Genomic DNA, 21,712 nt, shown 5'->3' on the forward strand with positions numbered 1-21,712 from the left:
CTACCTTATTCTCTCCCATTATACATACCCATTTACCCACATAAATTCGAAAATTGAACACTAGTATATTATTTCACTTCCAATTCTATTATTGAGTTTAGAATAGAGAGAGAGACAGATTTCTACATAAAATCCATCCGTACATCATATTCAGGTTCCCAATCAATCACTACATCACCAAGCATCCACAAACCATCTTCCAATCATTTCGAGTCAGCCCCAAGTCCCCAGCTGCTGCCGCCGTTTTTTTTTTTTTTTACCGAAATCGTCCGCAAACTAGTACCCGCTCTTTCGGCCGGATTTAAGGTAGAATAATTGCTTCCCTATTTTCTCCTAAGTATTAAATAATTTCTATATGATGAATTTGAAAAGTTATAATGGGATTTATCATACCCGCGAATCAAACCAGAAGTACTCTGTTTCCTGAAAAATTGAAAACCGAAGGCTACTATAGCATGAGCGTTTTTCTTTTAAAGTGAGATATTATGAAATTGCAGTTTGCCCCCCGAATATACTTTAGTTCTCAATTTGAACCTAAACTATGTGGTTGATTTATTTTTAGTAGAATAAGCGCATGCTATAATTAATTAATTTACCTGTTCAACGAATCTTAAGGGCATCGGTCCAATCATAAAATATTATGTGTTTACTTACTCGCACAATATTATTTGATATGTACTTTTTATCTCATTGAAATGTATTATGTTATAAATCGAACTGTTATTGATTGTATCATGTTGTTCGTGTTGGAATGGGCTTGGGTTCATGGGTGGTTTCGAGTAGTGAACACGTAGACGTGGTTAAGTAAATGATAAAATGGTAAAGTTGATTGAGGATGTTGGGTGCCGGTAAAGGACCCTGGTACGGTAAAGTACCTTTAGTTGAGTTGGAGAACGGTAAAAGACCCCGAGTACGGTAAAGTACTCAGAGTGTGTGGAGGACGGTAAAGGACTCCGGGTACAGTATTTGAGATACGGTAAAGGATCCTAAATACGGTACAGTACCCAGTGTGTGTGTGGAGGACGATAAAGGGCTCCGGGTACAGTATTTGGGATACGGTAAAGGATCTTAAATACGGTACAGTACCCAGTGTGTGTGTAGAGGACGGTAAAGGACTCCGGGTACAGTATTTTGGAAAACGGTAAAGGATCCTTGAATACGGTATAGTACCCAGTGTGTAGATTAGGGGTATGATAAAGTACCCGGTGTGTAGAGTTGGGAGACGGTAAAGGATCCTGACAATGAGATAGTGCGACCTCTAATGCTGAGTTGTCATGGTGAGCTGTTCCATTATTATGATTGTAAGCGATGTGGAGAAGATTCTTAGATTTCATGTAAGATAATGGATCGTAAAGGAAATGGCGATGTGTTATTATTCTGTACCTCCTATGAATTGATATATTGTTGATCTGCTAAATGTAGAGTAAGGGGTTGGTAGGATTGGGATTATTCTACTGGGTGAATTGTCACTCACGGATACATTTGTATCATGGTAAATCGTTTGCTTCGGCGATTAATTTGCCAGAGGGTGCAGGATTCAATGGTGGAGCTGTTTGACACAAGAAGAATACCAAGAGCGGAGACCAAATATGCTTGAGATCTGAATCAAGACTAGAGTTGCTCTGAAGATATTTAAATAAAATGTTGGATTCGTTTTGTTAGAATTTTTTTTTTTTAATGTACATTTTGTATAACGACAAATAGGGGTCTAATAGTTTATAAATTTCAATGTATTTTAGAGTTAATGCTTCCGAAATTCTTTGAAAAATCGGGGCGTTACAAAACTTCTCTTCCATATATGAGCAACCGCGATTCTTTTCAAAACCTTTTACCCCGCATTTTAGTTAACAAGTAAATACGGAACCTGTTGAAAATAAATTGAGTTCAGTGACTTCAGTCAATAACCAAATTGGATTCTAAGTGACTCGGAAAAAGTAGTACCTAAGAACTAAAAAAATTGAGAAGCAGAGTTCTTATTGAATGCTGACTAAATTCGTAACTAAATATACACCAACACCTTTACCCCGCCCCTTAACACCACTGCTCCTCCACCAACACCACCGCGTCCGCAGCTACACCCTCATCACTCTAACTAAAAACATCACCTCTAGAACAGACACAACATGCCTCGACCACCTCTCCGCCCATACCGCCATTACCGTCACCACGTCACTAGCGGCGAGCTATTGTGGGGTCGACCCACAAAGTTTTTTTTTTTAAAGTATAGCTTGCATATTTTTGGTAGATATCTGTAGAAAAAAATAGAAAATTTCAACCACAATTAAAAAGTAAGAACATTCTTCATTTTGAGCACATTAAATTGTGGTGAATAATAATACATTGCTATAATGATACTGCGTAAGTGTGTATTGTTTAGTGATATGATGGCAACAATATTCAAGATTACTTCTTCGAGTTATCATTTCATACCATAAAAACTCAAATGACTGGATTTTACTTGGAAAATAGTTGTACCAAAAACCAAAATTTCCTTTCTAGTTCGCTCCCCTTCTACTTCAATTTCAGAATCCGCCACTACACACCACCAGCCCTCGACCTCCACCATCGGCTCCCCTACACCACCAACTTCTTATACCAAACAGTCTAATTTAACATCAGCAGATTCAGCACTACAAAGACTTATCTAACAACTTATCAAACAGAGCTTTTTATGAATAACTCGTTCATTTTTTATTCCTTAGCTGTCACCATTTTAGTCTTTAGATTTGTTAAATGACACTAACTGCTCCACGGTGATGTGCATTTTTATGCCAAAAGTGCAACATTACCTCCTGTTCTCCAAATTCAAGAGTCCTCTCCTCAACCTCATTCCCATCATCAATCCCAAGCTTCCGAAAAAGCGAAAGGCAAGCAGCAGTAGACCCGGCCATCACCTGCAAATCATTAGTTATCATAAAACTAAAGGCTCCATCCTTTACAAACACTCCACCACCTTCGCAATCGTCTTTGGCTCCCTTCTCCGCTTGATCTACTTTCGCCCTGGTAGACATCGGACGCGTGCATCGACAGGGCCTGTCTTTGATAGTGCTGAGCTGCCGTGGAAACGAATTAAGACACGTGTTGCACCTGTACAATTTCACAGGCTCTAGAGGGTCCACGTTGATCTTCAATTCGCTGCACTGAGTCTCCGTTGCATTTCTAGGGTATAACAGCATGTCCTTGCAATAATCCGTGCGCAGGTGACGCGATTCGAGCGAGGCAACGCTATTGTACATTGTGGTTAGGGATCCGATCGCTGTCGAGTCGGGGCCGAGCAATCGGACCGCGGACCCGATCGGGAGGGTTAAGAACGAGAGGAGTGTGTCGACGAACTCGTGGTCGGACTCGGCGAAGATGACTCGGTTTCTGGCTTTGTCTACCAGAAGCTTCAGACTGATTACCTGTTGAATTAGTAAAGAAGAATCGTACGTTAATAGCTTTACCTTGATCAGCTGAAAATATGGGATTACGTACAAATTAATTTGCAGTTTGTTTTCGTACCTTACGATCAGCAGGAGTGTCGTCTCCGCCGGACATGCTGCGGCAGGTTAGGGAGATGGATCGTGGAGGAGGGAGAGGAAAGGTGCCGACTGTCGAAGGGAAGACTTGGGGTTAAGGGAGACTTGAGTCTTGCTTTTGCTTTACCAATCTATTGATGCGGTAATGCGCGGGAAAAGTACTTTTGCAAAGGTATTGGAAACGGAAAAGAAGTTCTGGAAATACACGTTGCCTTGGTGGTAATGAGTTTAAAATTACAGAAAGCAGTTGTGCTACAGGTACAGCAACCAAAGTACAGCGGCAGCTTACAGATCCATTTTGCGCCCATCTCGAATCTCACAAAGATGATCGGAGCTGCTCATTTTGTTCTTAATATATTGTTTAGGGTCTCTGTAAAAAATCATTTCAATCCGATACCGGTAAGGGCATTTACGAATCATCCAACTTTGCTTCAAAAATTCAGGCCAAATTCTGAAGCAAAGTTGCATGATTCGTAAACACCCTTACCGGTATCGGATTGAGATGAAATTTTACAGGGACCCTAAACGATATATATTGAACAAAATGAGCGGCTCCAATCATCTTTGTGAGATACGAGACGAGCGCAAAACGAATCTATGCGCGGCTGCTTTATGGGGTTTGTTGTACCCTTAGCATTTCTGTACAAAAAGTCTGTGTTCACAGACTAATTATGCACAGATTGTACAGATATTAATGTGGGGCCACCACGGGTCGTACATAAATAATTCGAGTCGTTTATTAAATTCAAAATATTTACATTTTTTTAAGAATTTCCGTGAAAAATTAACTCAATACAATACCTATAAGTACTCAATCTAACCATCTACTAGTAATTTTTCATTTGGGTTTGGACCAAAATGAAAAGTTAGATAGCTAGACCGATTACTTTTAGGTATTGGATTGAGTTTATTTTTTACAGAGGCCTTTGAAAAAATATTTTGAATTTAATAAATAGCTTGGATTGTTTTTGTGGGATCCGTGGTAGGTTCCACATCAAAATTTGTGCACAATTTGTACCCGTTTACACTGGGTTGTGTGGAAAACCAATGCCTAGCTGACACGTCATTTAATTGTGGCGTAGGTTGTTGCCTAGTCTCTCCCTCTTTTTTGGCTTCATTTCTGATTATTATGATTAAACAAATTAAGCATTTCAATTTTCAATTGAACCAGTTCAAAAAAGCTATTTTTTTGATTATTTTATTTTAAAATGTCATAATTAATTTTTGTTTTTAGGCTCTCATAATCAAGTTTTTGTTGTACAGGGTTTCAAATAAAGAGCAAATACTTAATTATGATAATTCTAGAGACAAAAACTAATTATGACCCTTTAGAATAATATGATAAAAAAAATAAGATTTTCTCACCTGTTTGAACGGAATAAAAATTGGAGCACTTAATTTTTTCTAAACTAGTTATATATTAAAAAATAAGGTGTTCCAATTATTAATTCGTTTGAACCAGTGCGAAAATCTTATTTATGTGAGCATTTTATCTTAAAGGGTTATAACTAATTTTTATCTCTAGGGCTCTCATAATCAAGTTATTACTCTTTTTTTGGGGCTCTATAAAGCATAAACTTGATTATAAGAGCCTTAGAGGCAAAAATTAATTATGCCCCTTTAGAATACACTCAGAAAAATAAGATTTTCGCACCGATTTAAATGAATTGAAAATTAGAACACTTATTTTTTTTACAATAATAACCAGAAATTAAGCCAAAAAAAAGGGAGAGACCACACCACAACCTACCCCACAATTAAATGATGTGTCGGCTAGACGTTGGTTTTCTGTACAACCCTGTGTAAACGGACTGGTGTATAATTTAAACTCGTTGGTAACTGTGCCTAAGATTGCAATCAGAGTATTGAGATTTGAGTAACATGTGTGGTGTCACAATTGCATTGTTATAACATGTGTTTCACTACGGCTCCGTTCAGTTGATAGGAATGTTATACAGGAAAGTTATTCTCAGGAAAAGTCAAGTAAAATGAAGTAAAGGAAAAAGAAATCTATTTTCCTGTGAGTGTTCATTTGACAAATTTTTTTTGCAGGAAAACTCAGGTTTAGTGGTTCATTTGTCGATAAAATACACTTATGAGAAACTTCTTTATTTCCCATGGCTAAAAGTAACTTTGAGAGCTACCACATACCGAAAAATATATTTTATCTAATGCAAAGTCTTAACATGAAGCTTAAAAAATAAGTAGATGATAACTAAATAAACAAATTTTAAACAACTATGGTTTGATTAGTTGCCGATACAAAAACTCATTGATATACCGATGATTAGTAAGTACAAAACAAAATTAAAGACTAATGACAAGATAAATAAATACTTTCAAAAAAAAATCAATTACTAATTTTTTCCACAACAATTATCTCAGAAAGCATCACAGTAGTCGAAATTATTGTTACTCACATAAATCTTAAAGTGCCTTTCTAAGAATCTAATTCGTATTTTTTTGGTATTGGTGTCATTTGCTTTTTTTTTTACCCACCAATTATTTTGGCCCCACAATGAAGAAAACTTTCCCACAAAATCCTATGCTTTTGACCGGATCACTTTTGCCAGAAAGTAAATCTTGCAAGAAAACTTAAGAACATGTTTCTCACTACTTTCCTGGCAACTAAACACTACAAAAGTTATGGAAAAGTTGATTTTCCTATCATTTCCTGTACTTTCCTGACAACTGAACGGAACCTACATGACGGGGTTTTTTAATCTTCGTTCAAATATATTTTGCATTTCTTAATTTCACGTGACTATTTTGTTGATTATTAGGTGCAATAATCCACATCTAGGTGAAAATTAATTTTCACGGCCAAGAGCAAAAGTTTGCGATCAGGTGCAAAAGTTTGCGACCAAGAGCAAAAACTTGTGGCTAGGTGCAAAAATTTGCGGCTAAAAGCACAAGTTTGAGGTCAAGTGCAATAGTTTGCAACCAAGAGCAATAGATAGCGGCCAGCTATGCTTTGCATCCAAGTATGCAAAGTTCACGGCTACATACACAAAATTTGCAGCCATGTGCAACGTTCGTGGCCATCTGCAATAGTTTGCTGTCAAGTGCACAAGTTTGCGGCCAAGAGAAAAAGTTCGCTGTCAAGTGCAATAGTTTGCAGCTAGGTGTGCTTTGCGTCCAGGTATTTAAAATTTGCAGCCACGTGTTCATCTTGGTGAAGGGATCCAAAATATAAAAATACGATTGAATTCAAAAAAAAAAAAATTGAATGAAGACACAAATAAGCCAAAAGATCATAGTAATTTTTTGCTTTTATTCAAAAAAGTTTTAGTTTCAATAATAATTTTTTACTTTTTCGATTCTTTTTTGCCAAGACAAACATTAATCTACAAAAATTTGACGCATCTCAACAAAAAGAATTCAAAAAGTAAAAAATTATGATTGAATAAAGACGAGAATAAGCCAAATGAGAATCTGTCTTTTTTGCTTATTTTTTAAATCTTTATCCAAAAAATCTTGAGTTTGGATAATAATTTTTCCCTTGTTCTATTCTGCTCGTCGAGACAAATCAATATAAAAAAAAAAAGGCAAAACTAACAATCAAATGTTAAAAAATAAATTGAATAAAAATATTAAGGCACTTGGCTTATTTTCCCAAATCAACCCTTATTTCTTTTCTAGCAATAATATAATGGTGGCCATCTTTTTTGATGGAATCCTACCTAATCAAAGTACATAAGTTCATGAACCCCACTATCGGTCTCCTATCCTTTTTCCTGAACCCTGTCTTATCCTATTCTGGAGTTGCACATGAACCGAACTGAATCGAGTTGAGTTTTAGATTTTCACATTTGTTTGTTACTAATTTTTAACAAACTTGAGCTTGAGCTCGAGCCGTGGAGCTCAATGTGATGCAGTAGCCAAAGAGGAGGGGAGGAGTACCATCTTAAACATTCCAAGGCCTATTTGTACTAAGCAGCATTTTCGTAATATAATTGACTGTGGATTTAGGCAACAGGCCCACCTGGGTTCAATCCGAAACGGCCCAACAGTCAAAATACATCGCCTTTGGCCATGTGCCGCGAGTATTTTAGCCTTCCGAGGCCATTTAGGCCTCCTAATGGGCCTTCGGAACGTTTTGGGTCATTCTTTGCGCTCTTATAACTTTCCGCAGGAATTTCCGTTACAGCCCATTCTTTTTTCTGAAGTCTTGTTTTTTCCTTTATTTTATGGGTCTTTAATAATTTCGGTATTGTTTCTTTATGTTTCCTAGGGTTAGGTTTGCTTCCTTTATATTCGGTTTTATGCCTTAGAGTTGAACAGTTTATTATTTTCATAAAGAAAAGAGTCAGAGAGAGTTTATCTAAACTACTGCGTTTGTGATTGTCCTTGTCGCTTTGATTATCAGTCTTCTTATTCGCTTCCCTGCATCACAATGGATATTTGATAAGCCAAGCCCGGTTCAAGCTTGTTTAGGTTTGAGCCGAACTCAAATTTATTCACAAACCTTATGTTAGATTTATTCCAATTTTGTGGACTAGCATATTCATTTATGTTAAAAATTCCGGATTAGTTCGACTATTAAATTTATCAGGAGTATTAGTTTAGCCCCATTTGGGTAATGATCACCATTTTGTAATGAATAATTTTGTCGCACCTAATTCATTAGTATATATTTTGTTTGTGTGGGTCTGATGCTATATGGTTAATTTGGATCCATAATAAGCTAAGCCATTTTATAAGCACAAAAGGGTATCCTACCCCCATCCTATATATATGCTATATATATGCGTTTATCCCACTAAAACACATATGATTGAGATACCAGGAAAGAGGGTAGCTCTCTCTCTCTCTCTCTCTCTCTCTCTCTCTCTAAAAATGAAAAACGTTTTGATTGTGGTTCTGCTCTTCATCCTTTCGATCTCATACCAGCAGCTTACTAATTCACAAAAGTTCATGGCGTCTCCATCTCTCACAGGTATGAGCTTAGGTTTTAAAGTTTATTTCACATGCCATGGATTGGAGCAAGAAATTAGGGCTTGTTATTGTGCAAATTCTAACACCTTAACAAGCGAAAAATAACAACCATTTATGCTCTTACAGCAACTGCAAATAATTTTATATTATGTACTGTGTATAAGTATGTTTATGTACTTACCAAAAAAAGGAGAGTATGATGCAAAATTATAAAATCATAGACGAATCTAAGTTTGTAGTAGTAGTAGTAGTAAAAGTTTATAAATATACAAGTTACAAAATTTTTAGTATGCGCATATATACGTTTATACATGTACAAGTTATATAAGTATATATGAAATCTTGGTCATGATATATGCATACCTCACATTTGCGAGCTTAATCGAGCTGAATAATGTTACGTTCAGGTTTGGTCGGTCATTTGTCAAACAAGCATTAAAGTTCAGGCTTTGGTTCATTTAATGAACAAATCAAACTCAAAGAAGTCTTAACAAGACAAGCCTTGAACTGTTAACAAGTCATTCGGTTCATTTGCAGCCCTTGCATCTATCACGAGCCACCACCCTCGATCATCGTTTGCCGCAAGCCACCACAAGGGCTGCAAACTAGCGAATCTATTTGAACCCAATCAGCCTCGGCTGGAATTGCTCGATAAATATTGGTCATGCTCGAGTTTGGTTCGTGGTTATTTTGAGCCTGAACAATTGAGCTCGAGTTTGGATCGCCTACATTTTTTGAAGCTCAGGCTCGCTTGAGTTCAACTTGTTTAAATCTTCTAAGCTGCAGTTTAACTTGTTACACTCAAACGAAACAAATGCAGCCTCGAGTTCGATAATTTTTATTTATTTTAGCGTAACATATAAATATAACCTAATATACCAATTTTTTTAAATAAAAACCAATTAAGAACATGATCCACAAAAAACTTATACTATAATGTTTTCTATAACTGTGACATCCCACTTTTTCAATTTAAAAAAAATAGTATTTTGACGCGAATAATTAAATCTTTCATTTTTTTTTTCAAACTTCTTTCTAATAAAAAAAAAAAAAAAGACGTCAGCTGTTACTTCATGTATTTTGAAAATTTATCTAAACTCGAATAATTTATATTGAAATTCTACGTTGGGTTATAGTTAGGTATTTTTCCCTGACGAGTGATTATTGAATGCAGAAGAGAAATTTCGGGCTGAACATATAATTAGATTAGAAAGGTTAGGTTTGTACGTGGCCAGTTATATAGGGAAGGCATGTGGTAGGGTTTGTTTTTTTTTAATACATCCCATTAGAGAGAAAGACAGAGAGAGGCGGAGGAGACTCCTCTACATCCCATTAGAGAGAAAGACAGACACAGAGAGAAAGACAGAGAGGTGCTATTGGTCAGTTGCTATCGGTGTTGTAAAGAATTTGCGTTCTGTGGATTAAGGGAGAAAGAGATCAAAGGTATGTGTGAGGTTTGCAATTGGAAGTAAGGGTATTCGTCACTTAGTACTATAATAGATAATAGATACTTTGATTGATCAAGGCAATACTATTATGAATACTACGTGGTCTGGGAATAGATAAGGGAGTAAATGGTAGTAAATAATAGTAGTATTCACTGTAATCAGATTAGTAGTTTTTCCAATTAAATTGATTCCTGTTATGTGCATTCTTAAAAATTCAGATTAGCAGAGAACGTGAACATCGCATTTTGTGACCTATCGTTCCGATCGAGGTGAGTGGTTAAGCATGTGATCCCTTCCTTTGGAATCCTCTTGAACCTATCTATTCATTGATAATTCAGTATTTGTTGTAATCCGATAAATATTAATCTTGTTCTTTGCTCTCATAATTATTGACAATTGACGTACCCTTTGGCATACAAGGTTATTTGATAATATTTATGATTGATTGATTGCCCTTACTTTTATTGTCGCCAATTCGTTGACTTCTTCATATCATTGTGACTCTGCAACGGCACAGAGAATAATCCTGGTGCAGGTGCCTCCGGCTCGTCGTTGTTCTATTTGTGTTTGGGACCATAGACTGTGTTGATATTTATTAAAGTCCAAGGAAAAGATCCGTAAGATATCGTGGTGACTCTGGCCACTAGGAAAAAGACTTGTGAAATACCCTGTGACTCTAGTGCTCAACGGATAGGGAAAAGACTTATGAATTACCCTGTGACCCTATTCCGGATCGGCTTAGGGAAAAGGTCCCAGGCGCCATCCTGTAGTGACTCTAAGTACGGTGTTAGATCCAATGGGCTAAGCCCTGAGAAAATATTTGGCAGTTGATATTTGATAATTGGTAATTGGTAATTATGGTTCCCACTTCGGTTTAGACTCCCGTTTATTGTTGTTCATCTTTTGGATAATATTGAACTCATTGTTTGGTATAATTATTTTGGTGATTCAAGGATTGTTCATATTATTCATTAATCTGTTATTCAACTGGTGGATACTCTTTGTTGAGCTGTTGATTAGTATTTGGTTTGCTGTTAGTATTCGTTGAACCATCTATCTCCTTTATTAATTTGAAACCACTTCTTGAAACCCTCATTATCGTTCGTTCAAAAGTATGTCACTTCGTATTATCACCTTTAGCATGCTTAACTACTCACTGAGCTCATCAGCTGACGGATTTATTCCACATTTTTTTTCAGGTTAGTGCATGAGGCATTGTAGTGGACTCTGCGACATTGTCGGGACCTTCTGTTTGGTTTGGACCTCTAGGACGTCTGCATTTTTATTTCTTTTCTATTGTCAAAAAGCTTCTACATTTTTATTTGCTTCCGCACTTTTATTTATTGGCAGTTTATTGTAGAATTTGGAGTTGGAGAATATGAGATGTTTTAACAAAAATACTGGTTTTGAATTTGCACATTTTGCTTTAATAAAATATCCAGTCTTTCTCTTATTAGTTCGAATTGTAAAAATATTTTTAATTAAGTTTCGTGTTCCATAATTGCTTCATGGTTCACGGCCGGTCATGTTCCCGGATTTGGAGCGTGACAATAACAGTGCATATAATTCGTTCAGCTTCTACCTGTGATAAACTTGAACTCCATATTTTAATTTTCCTTTGTCTACGTTGGGTCTGGACTATAAATTAATATTATTGCTCTGCCTTGACAGAAAAATTTAACGGTGGAGTACCATATCATCTTAAGAACAATTTGCATGGCCTTTACCAAAAATGTGTAGTAGTGAGAATGCGCGACAACCATAAGAGAGAAATATTTGGTGATTTACTACTGAGCATGTGTTCCACTAACTCAAATAAGTACTTGTTGGGAGAATAACATGTCTCGTAAAGCAATAAATAATAAGTACTTACAAAATAAGAACCTTAAGCGGAATTGGGCCTGAATCAGGGACTTGTTTCTCCTCTAATCTTTAGAGGGGAAGCCGCAGTTCTACCATTTTGGATCATTTAAGGCTTTGCGATTTCCATGTATAGGTAATCACAGTCGTTTTCCGCAAAGCGAAGGAATACCCAACAAGGGTCGTCCATATGCGTCAAACTCACCACACGGTTCAGGTTATAAACGAAGTTCCTTTTAATCTTTAGAAGGTTGCTAAAACTCCCTGTTAATTACTCCTTTCAGTTCTCCTTGCATCCTTAGTTCATGTCTGACGAATTTAGACCAAGAATCGTTCCACTACAAGAACACATAACATTATAGCATCTGTGCCGCATATCATCACAGTGGAGCACAGGTGAAGAGAGGCCACATGAATAACTTTCAGCTGGTCAAGGTGAGTTTCCACTAAATTTTTTGTCTTCAGGCTAATGGCAATAGTCAACTTATTTCTGCTAAATGGTATTTTAGTTAATGTACACGAGGCGAATGAGCTGCCTGAAAATCCAAGAAAACATGGGTCCATTTAGTTTACAGAAAACTCACCCTCAATTCTTCTTCAAGGATGAACTTATTAAGTCAGTCTAGCATCTTCTTGTTTTCCTCGTTTCATTCTTAGTTTTCGTTCAATGTGGTCCATAAAAATTAAAACATTACCAGACTCTGTACTAGGTACTTCTAGTATTTATACAACACCGTCCTAATCAACTAGAGCTACTCTAATTCGGGTTTAATCCAGTTATAGATGAACCTCAACACTTGGTAGTTGGTACAAACCAGCATTGTAACTCTGATCCAACACTGTCGTTTCACTAATAGCTTTGAGTCAGTAATACAATACTGAATTCCAGTTCACACTTTAACACTCAAACAAGGATATTTAACATGGAAATGACATAAACAGGCAAGCAATATATTTACAATGATATAATCATACAGTGATCACTGATGCACAATGACATACACATAGCGTTTGCAGTGTATGCCTATATTTTTAGCATGACCTCTGGATAAGGCTCCCTCTGGTTGAAGACATCACTCAGAACTGTTTTTGAGATTAAAGATGCATTCAGAAGATTCAGGGCCTGCAACAACAAAGATTAGGGTCTTTAGGAATAACTTTTGCAAATCAGACCCCTTAAAGAGCATGTCTTTCCATTTCAAAGGCTAGTCACTAACACAGGCAACAAAACCGGATGAAGTGATGTCAAAGCATCATGAGTTATTCATTAGCTGACCATAGAGGTGAAATGCCATGAACAAGTGATTCATGGCATAACATAGTGTCCAGCTCAAAGAAGGGATCAGATCATAGTTTTGTCGGTGATCTCAACCAAAAACTTCCATCCACTTTTTGCTATATCTTTATAGAAGATAGGAGGAATACTTATGTTCTTCGTGGACAAGAGTGTTACTATATGGCAGGAAGATAAATTACGTCTATCAGATACCTAGGGCCCACAAAGGTGAATTGAGCAGTTGCAACAATATATAGGGTTGCCTCATCACAAGCAGAGAGGGTTGAAACTTGGGACACCACCTTTTGTAGAAAACCTATGCTGAGCTTATACCATCACTAATGGTGACGGCTCAATATACCCTTCCAAGTAGTATATATAACTTATTGCTACTTCAACACAGAGAACCATTCATTTTCATAGGACACCAAAATGCAGCCTGAGGAACAGTTTTTCGGCACCTGTATAACCAACTTATGTACTTTTAACAGTTTTTCGGCACCTGTATAACCAACTTATGTACTTTTAACAAAGCGAAAATCATTTCATAACCATAAACCTTACCTCACCGGGGCCAATGGCCACCACACGCTCCACAACATCATTAATAGGAATATTCATTTGGTAAAGAAGTGCTACACTTGTGACAGGTGAAAATGGCGCCACAGACAAATCATTTAGTATCATGAATGTTCCAGGTCCCTTCATGTATCCTTTCCCAGCATCGACTTCTCCAGTTGGAGATTTGGGATCCATAACGACAGCTGAAAGGCAGCTTTCCTCTATCTGAAGGAGCTGGTTATCAACACAGTGAAAAGGAGCTAACTTTGGACACACTAGCATTTTCGTGCACTCTTCCGACTTCAGATACCCTCCAGTGCCCAGATGTTCAACACTCTTGTACAAGTTGTCCATACAACCAAAGCCAGAATTCTTACCAAGAAGCTTTACAATAGACCCGAGAGGATAAGTGAGGATGCTGAACAAAAAGTCCACCACGTCCGCTCCAGCTTCAGCAAACAAAACATTTTTCTTAGATTTGCTTACAAAAAGCTTCAAGTTCATATTATCGGTGTTTGCAGTTCTAGCGCTATTGTCTAGTTGAGGAGTTCTCTTTGGCTGGAATTTTGTACTCTCTTTTTTACTGCTGCACTGTATATACCGTATTGCCTCCGTCAAGGGAGACTTTGAGAGCAATGCGAACTTCAGCAAACAGAGTACCTAACCAAGACAATAAAATTTGTGAGTGCAAAGGGAAAAAAGAAATCAATAGTGGCATGATCGAATTACGGAGATACAATGCATGCGGATCACTAGCTGGCAAGACATCAACAAGATAGAACAGATCTTTTCTTTTTTTGGTAAGTTCTAACTGATCAATATAACAACATCACTCGCTCCAAGTCTTTATGATTGCCATTCCTTATCCTTGGTACTTTTTTTTAAACCAATTCAGGAGAATGAGAAGCGGTGCAGGCACTTGTTTACGATACACGTTATAATTATCGTTGAGAAACATTTTTTGAGCCATTTCAAACTCTGAGTCATTCTGTGAGAGGCAAGGGTTTGAAATTTGAATAACTCTAAGGGACTAGGGCCAGTGACCGCTGCTCCTTTTAATCAACTAAGATAGCTATCTTGTTTCAAACAGTAAAAATCAATAAAAGCTTTATTTCGTTCATCTGACTCTCACCCATTCTACTTGTTAAGGTTAAGCATGTCATGCACTTCCCCTTCCCGGAACCCTCTACGAACTTGAGGGGAAAAGAATAACGAAAAAAAATGAAAAAAAAAATCACTAAACTAAATCGATTTTGAGAACTGACATTTATCACTCACCCAAATTCATAGAATAAAAAGAATATACAAAATTGAAGTTTATGTCGTATGAAGTTTCCTACAAGTCATGAATTCTGAAATGCAATGCTTCCACTTGATAAAATGAGTTATTGTGGTTTTCTGTTCACTACACATATTTTGTTTATAGGTAAGTGTAATCAGTTTATCTATACTTTGAAACATACAAGGTAAAAGTAGTTTTTCTTTGGTGTTTCGAAAATGTTAAGGGAAAAGAAGCAGAGATGAAGACAGTTCAAAATATAACAAAAGAAGCATCGCTCTCAAGTCTCAGTGCTAACTCCAGTTATGTCAGCTACCAGCTGACTTGTCACACTTGGGGAGGACGCTCCCGTTGCTTATCTTGGACCATTGATTAACTCGCAAGTAAGCAATCTGACCTTCCGTTTCCTTCTGTGCAAATGCACTTGATGGGGCAATGGCATCTTTATATTGAGAAGAAACTGAATATTATTCTCCTCAATTCAATCAGTACATCATACATGGAGTTCTGGCTCACATTAAATTAATTCAAGCACATGTCTAATACACTCAAGCGTAAAAGGGAAGCTTCCACTAACTAGTCTAACTGACTCTAACAGACTTGTAACTAACTGATTATGTTATGAAATTAGTAATTAGCTACTCTGTGAGAAGGAGCTCCACACTCCTTAGCATATATCTAAAATCTAGAGTCCTCTACAATAGCTCTATGAGGGAAGTTGCTTGGAACTCCAGCTTGAATCTGTTGGCAATTTAGTAAATGAAGTTGGGCATTCCAAAGGTCCCTCGAGGCTACCAGACAGACCCTCTCTGATTCATCATATTTGGACGTAGCACCTCAAAGGTCTACCAGTTTGGGATGGTTAATACCTCTTGATGTAAGAATAATGGCAGAATTCATATCGTAATTCAATTATGCAGTTTTTCCCTCTAAGTGCCTCTAAAAAAGTAGTTAAGAATTAAGAAAAATATTTAGAAGCAGAGTTCTTATTGAATGCTGACTGAATTTGAAACTAAATATGCACCAAAACCTTCACCCCACCACTGCTCCTCCACTAACACCACCGCCTCTGCAGCTACACCCTCATCCCTCCAACTAAAAACATCGCCTCCAGCACAGCCACAACATGCTTCCACCACCTCTCCGCCCATACGCACCTTTTTTTTTAAATATAACTTGCATATTTTTGGTCGATATCTATAAAAGAATAGAATACTTAGAATAGAATATTTCAACCATAATTAAAAAATAAGAACATTCTTTGTTGAGCACATTAAATTGTGGCGGATAATACAGTGCTACACGATACTGCTTGTTGTTGAGTGATGATGGCAACAATACTCAAGATTAATTTAATTCTTCAAGTTATCATTTACATGCCATAAAAACTCAAATGACAGGATTTAACCTGGAAAAATAGATGTACCAAAATTTATTTCCTAGTTCGGCCCCCTCCAACTTCAATTCCAAAATCCGCTTTTGCACACCACCACCCCTCGTCCTCCACCATCATCGTTACTGCCAAAACCCCACCACCACCTTTGCCTCCTCTACACCACCAGCTTCTTACAGAAAGTCTATTTTAACATCAGCACTACAAAAAAAAAAACTTATCAAACAGAGCTTTTTATGAATTAAGCATTCATTTTTTACTTATCTTCCTCAACCTCCTTTGGCTAGAGCGGCATATGATTGTCGCAGGATAAGGATGCCAACCTCGTTGGGATTCTTCTCCGGCAGTGTGATGTGTTTTCGCTCTTGCCCTTTAATCCATTGTAATCCTTGCTATTGGTAAATAAAATCTTCGTTTTCGCCGTTCAAAAAATGCTTTCATTTTTTATTACTTAGTTGTCGACTTTTTAGTCACGCTTTATGCTCTACTACGGCGACCTTGTTGTCAGATCATACACACTAGCACAAAAGTGCAACATTACCTCCTGTTCTCCAAATTCAAGAGTCCTCTCCTCAACCTCAATCCCATCATCAATCCCAAGCTTCCGAAAAAGCAAAAGGCAAGCAGCAGCAGACCCGGCCATCACCTGCAAATCATCAGTTATCATAAACCTAAAGGCTCCATCCTTGACAAACACCCCACCACCTTCGCAATCGTATTTGGCTCCCTTCTCCGCTTGATCTACATACACCCTGTCAGACATCGGATACTTGCATCGACAGGGCCTGTCTTTGACAGTGCTGAACCGCCGACCCGAATCAATACACCACTGCCGGTCGCACGAGTACAAGTTCACAGGCTCTAGAGGGTACACGTTGATCTTCAATTTGCTGCACTGAATCTCTGTTGCATTTCTAGGGTTTAACAGCATCTCCTTGCAATAATCCGTGCGCATGCTACGCGATTCGAGCGAGGCAACGCTCTTGTACATAGCGGTTAGGGATCCGATCGATGTCAAGTCGGGGTCGAGCAATCGGACCGCTGACCCGATCGGGAGGGTTAAGAAAGAGAGGAGTGTGTCAACGAACTCGTAGTCGGACTCGGCGAAGATGACGCGGTCTCTGGCTTTGTCCACCAGAACCTTCAGACTGATTACCTGCTGAATAAAGAAGAATCGTGTATCGCTTTAACTTGAGCTGAAAATGAGACTAGAAAATTTGCAGCTTGTTTTTCTTACCTTACTATCACCGGGAGTGTGGTGTTCGCCGTACATGTTGCTGTAGGAGAGAGAGAGAGAGAGTGAGAGAGAAATTCGGGAGGAGAGATGGATCGTGGAGGAGAGAGAGGAAAGGTGCGGAAAGGAAGACTTGGAGAAGACTTGAGTCTGGCTTTTGCGCTGCCAATCTATGCGCGGGAAAAATAGTAATTTGCTTAGGAGGCTCCTTGTCCAGTGAGCTTTTTGGTCCAGTCCCGTCAAGTCTTGGCCAATTGTGGGCTCTTTTTGGGGTCCAAAATAATAATCAGAATCGTTCACTTTTTATATTTGTCAAAACTATTAGCTAAGTCAAAAATCACGTTATCGGATATTATTATAAAATGCATTAATCTTGTAAAAAAAAGATGTCCAACACTAGATTACAACTCCTTAACAAATTTTCTGAAACTTGCTTTGTTTGGTTTGTGTTTTGAAATTTTTTTTGAAAAATAGTAGGAGTAATAAGTGTAGAGAGATAGAGAGAGAAATATTAGAAGTAGAGGGAATTTTTTGAAAATTTCTTTTTGAAAATGAAAGAGAACAATGTATTTTGAAATGATATCAAACGAAAATTTTGATTTGGCCAATGTTCTTGATGAGATATAAAAAATGAACGATTTCGATCATAGTTTTGTGTCCGAAAGGGCCCACAATTGACAGACACTGAACCGTACTGGACCAAAAGCTCACTAGACTGAAGCCTCCTCCGCTTTGCATAAGGTAGTGGAAACTGGAAACGAGAAAGTAGACTGTTGGCGATTTGGTATCTTTTTTCAGTAAGTCTGTCTACATATACAAATAGTAAACAGATTGTGTACAGATTTTGTTATAAGGTCTATCGTGGATCTCACATAAACGATTTGAATCGTTCATTAAATGTAAAATATTTTTTTAAAGGGTTTTTGTGAAAAATTATCTCAATCCGATGCCTATAGGTGTTTGATCCAATGCCTATAGATGATTAGATTACTTGTAAGTATCGGATTGAACTAATTTTTTGTAGAGACCCTTTAAAAAATGTTTTACATTTAATGAACGACTCGAATTGTGTGTGTGGGACCCATGGTGGGCCCCACACGAAAAAAAAAAACACTATGCACAATCTATGCACTATTATCTGTGTGGTTAGCACTATTGATTTTTTTCAACCGAGAAATTAGGGCTCTGTTTGTTTGGGCGTAAAATATTTTCCTTTTTTCAGGTGTTTGGTTGTGTAAAAAATTAAGAAAATATTTTACATGTAAAACATTTTCCATCAATTGGATGAAAATGACTTACCTTTAAATCTTCCGTAAGTTATTTTCCGAAATGAACATATTGCTTTCTACTGCAATTCTCAATGCTCAGTTTCATCAATCGTCAGTTCTAACCCACATTCAATTTCAATATTCTCAAATTTCTACACAGTTTAAGCCCCTCCTCTCCCTCTCTACGAGTGTTTTGTTTCTTTTTTCAGTTATACTCCTATAATGGGGACAATTTTTTTTATGAAATCCTACGTGATCAAATTACACAAGTTTATGGACCCCATTCAAAAACCTAGGTATTTGTTCCTTCTCCTCTCTTTTCTAAAGCTTAATCAAGTCGAATATTCTTAAATTCATATTTGATTATATATCAAACAAGCCTAATATTAAAGCTCGGGTTTGGTTTGTTTAGTGGACAAATCAAACTCAAACAAACCTTTATTGAGACGAGCGTATAGCCATTAACAAACGACCTATTTCGTTTGCAGCCTTTACCTCTATCACAATTCATTAGCCACAACTAGGGGTGCAAACTAGCCAAATCTATATGAATCCAATCAGGCTCAGCTCAAATCGACTCAATAAAATATTGGTCATGCTTGAGCTTGGTTCGTGATCGATTAGAGTCTGAACAATTGAGCTTGAATTTGGCTCGCCTTAAATTTTTGAAGTTCGTGTTTAGCTTGAGTTTGATTCTTTTACAAATTTTGAAGCTAATGTTCAACTCGTCAAAGCTCGTTAAATTCAAACGAACCAAATGCAAACTCGAGTTTGATAATTTTTATTTTAGCGCAATATATAAATACTGCCTAATAAACCAAATAATCTTAAAAATAAAATTCAATCAAGAACATGATCAACCAAAAAAATTACTTTTGTAATCTTTCTATAACAGTGCATATATACCTCGTATTATCCCACGAAAATATTATCTCTTCCTCCAAATAATTATTTTTGATATTTTAGTCCCAAATTTGCAAACCTAATCAAATCGAATATTCATAGATTTGGGCTTTACTCGTTTATGGAACGAGCCTAAAAAATGAGGCTTGGGTTTGATTGGTAAGCGAATTAAACTCGAACGAGCCCTAACCGAGCCCAACTAGTTAATTAATTCCATATCTATGCATCTATACCTCTTATAAAATAGGGAGTCTCTGGTGAAAATACTTATTTGTCCTCGGTCTTTTTTTAACCTATAGTATTATTTTGTGCATTATTTTGACATAGGATGATCAGAATTGAAAAAAACTTTGAAGGTTTAGGGGGCACAATAGTAATTCTCCACAGTCCGGATAAACTAATGATGGGGTGTAGGGTGGGATAGCATAAGACCCATATCCTCCAGATGAGAAATTCGGATGCTAAGAGGCGAACAAAACACTGGATAAAAGCTTTCCCTTTCTTAGCTTATCCCAACCCACCTTTATCCCACTTTCTTCTCTGCCTTCTAAAGATACCCGAGTAATGTTGTGGTGATTTTGGCTACTAGAGAAAAGATATGGGTAAAGTCGTGGTGATTCTAGTGCTCAACCTCGTGAGGACGTGAGAGAATAAAGTTGGAGAGATTGTAATATCCCGTCCCACATGGGTAATTTTGGACATACAATAAACCATGTAAGCTACTACTAGTATCTTGTGCACATAGGTGGATACACATGACGTTAAATTACCCTCAAATCTTTTTTAAAGCGGGGAGATAGTAAAGTAATTTTACTATACTATAAACCCACATTAGAAAAGGTTTAACTTCAATTAATAGCTTTTCTGTGCCTAAATCAATTTCATATATATAACTAATGTAAAACAAAAGGAAATATACAAAAGATCGGAAAAGAACTAACCTTTTTATTAAGGGAAAGAGACTGCAAATATTACAAGAGGGAGAGGGAGTCAGAGAGCTTGGTTTTTAGTGAGAGAGGGTGAAACCAAAAACCTGCCTAACAAAAGAAAGACGCGTCCTTTATATAGAGGACTCTACAGGACAACAAACAGTAGAATAAAACTGTGGATATAATTGCCGGGTACACAAACTGGGCCCCATCGCACAAAAATCTCCACCGAAAGCAAAAACCACTCTATTATTGAGTGCACCTGAAATTACTCCATAATTGAGTTCTTCTGTTGGAACTTTGAAATCAAGCTCCGATTATTAAGACTTTAAGTAAAGGCATCCATTATTGATCCCGCTTTTCTTTGCCTTTTCGTGACTGTGTTGCCATAATTTCAACCATACTGTCCCAAAAGTCTCCTAATGTAGGCTCATTCTGATCTTCCTCATAAGGGTCTTGAGATTCGCCAGCAAGACAAGTGAAAGGATTATTGTCGGCTTCATTGCTTGTAGCTGATGTCATGGATGCATCATCTGTGACTTGATTAACAGATTGTAAAAATTGGTCCTTCATAAACTCCATTGTTTTGACTACAATTTCATCATCAGTTAATGATGGATTTTTTGTTTTTAATTGAGCAGAAATTTCTAGAAAGGGATTTTTGATTGAAGGTTTCTCCCTTTGTTGAACCTGTTTTGCCGATTCTTGGTTTTTCAGCTTAATTGTCAGCATCTGCTCATCCATGTGAAGCCCTTTCCACCATTTGTGCTGAAAGAATCTTTCCAATATTGGAAAGCCAAATTTATCTGAGGCGACTTGAATATCCCATCGCCAGATCCATGGTGTTCCACAAGTTGCCATGGCTTGAAGGAATAATTTTCCTTCCGGAATGTTGGGTCCCCATAATTGAGACTGTAAATTCATAAAGGACTCCATGTCCTTTTGTAACTCTTGAGACAAATAATTTGGCTGTGATCCAAATTTATTCCACCAAGAAATAAACCAATTTGGAAACTCACAGTGCCCAATAGATTGTGGGCATATTTTAAAAAACCATGAATGTTTCCTCTTTGGATTTTGGTAATAAAAAGCTTTTGTCCAAGCC

General features: G+C 37.2%; 1 protein-coding gene across 3 annotated transcripts in view; it reads right to left on the bottom strand.

The window, feature by feature from the left end:
- LOC131314372 (uncharacterized) overlaps positions 1-17,674 on the bottom strand; it is a 33,978-nt gene extending 16,304 nt beyond the window's left edge. The window contains exons 1-5 of one of the 3 annotated variants that reach the window (XM_058342963.1): positions 17,511-17,673; positions 16,815-17,432; positions 13,605-14,261; positions 12,807-12,887; positions 2,790-3,401 (exon numbers count right to left, since the gene is read on the bottom strand). In XM_058342963.1, the coding sequence (XP_058198946.1) occupies positions 2,790-3,401; positions 12,807-12,887; positions 13,605-14,261; positions 16,815-17,432; positions 17,511-17,546 (2,004 nt within the window). In that variant the 5' untranslated portion in view covers positions 17,547-17,673. Of the gene's footprint in view, positions 1-2,789; positions 3,402-12,806; positions 12,888-13,604; positions 14,262-16,814; positions 17,433-17,510 lie in introns of all 3 variants that reach the window. The other 2 variants (XM_058342964.1, XM_058342965.1) reach the window with 2 other exon arrangements.
- Positions 17,675-21,712: the final 4,038 nt, after the last annotated feature.

Source organism: Rhododendron vialii, chromosome 13a (genome assembly GCF_030253575.1).
Source record: "Rhododendron vialii isolate Sample 1 chromosome 13a, ASM3025357v1".
Classification (NCBI taxonomy): domain Eukaryota; kingdom Viridiplantae; phylum Streptophyta; class Magnoliopsida; order Ericales; family Ericaceae; genus Rhododendron; species Rhododendron vialii.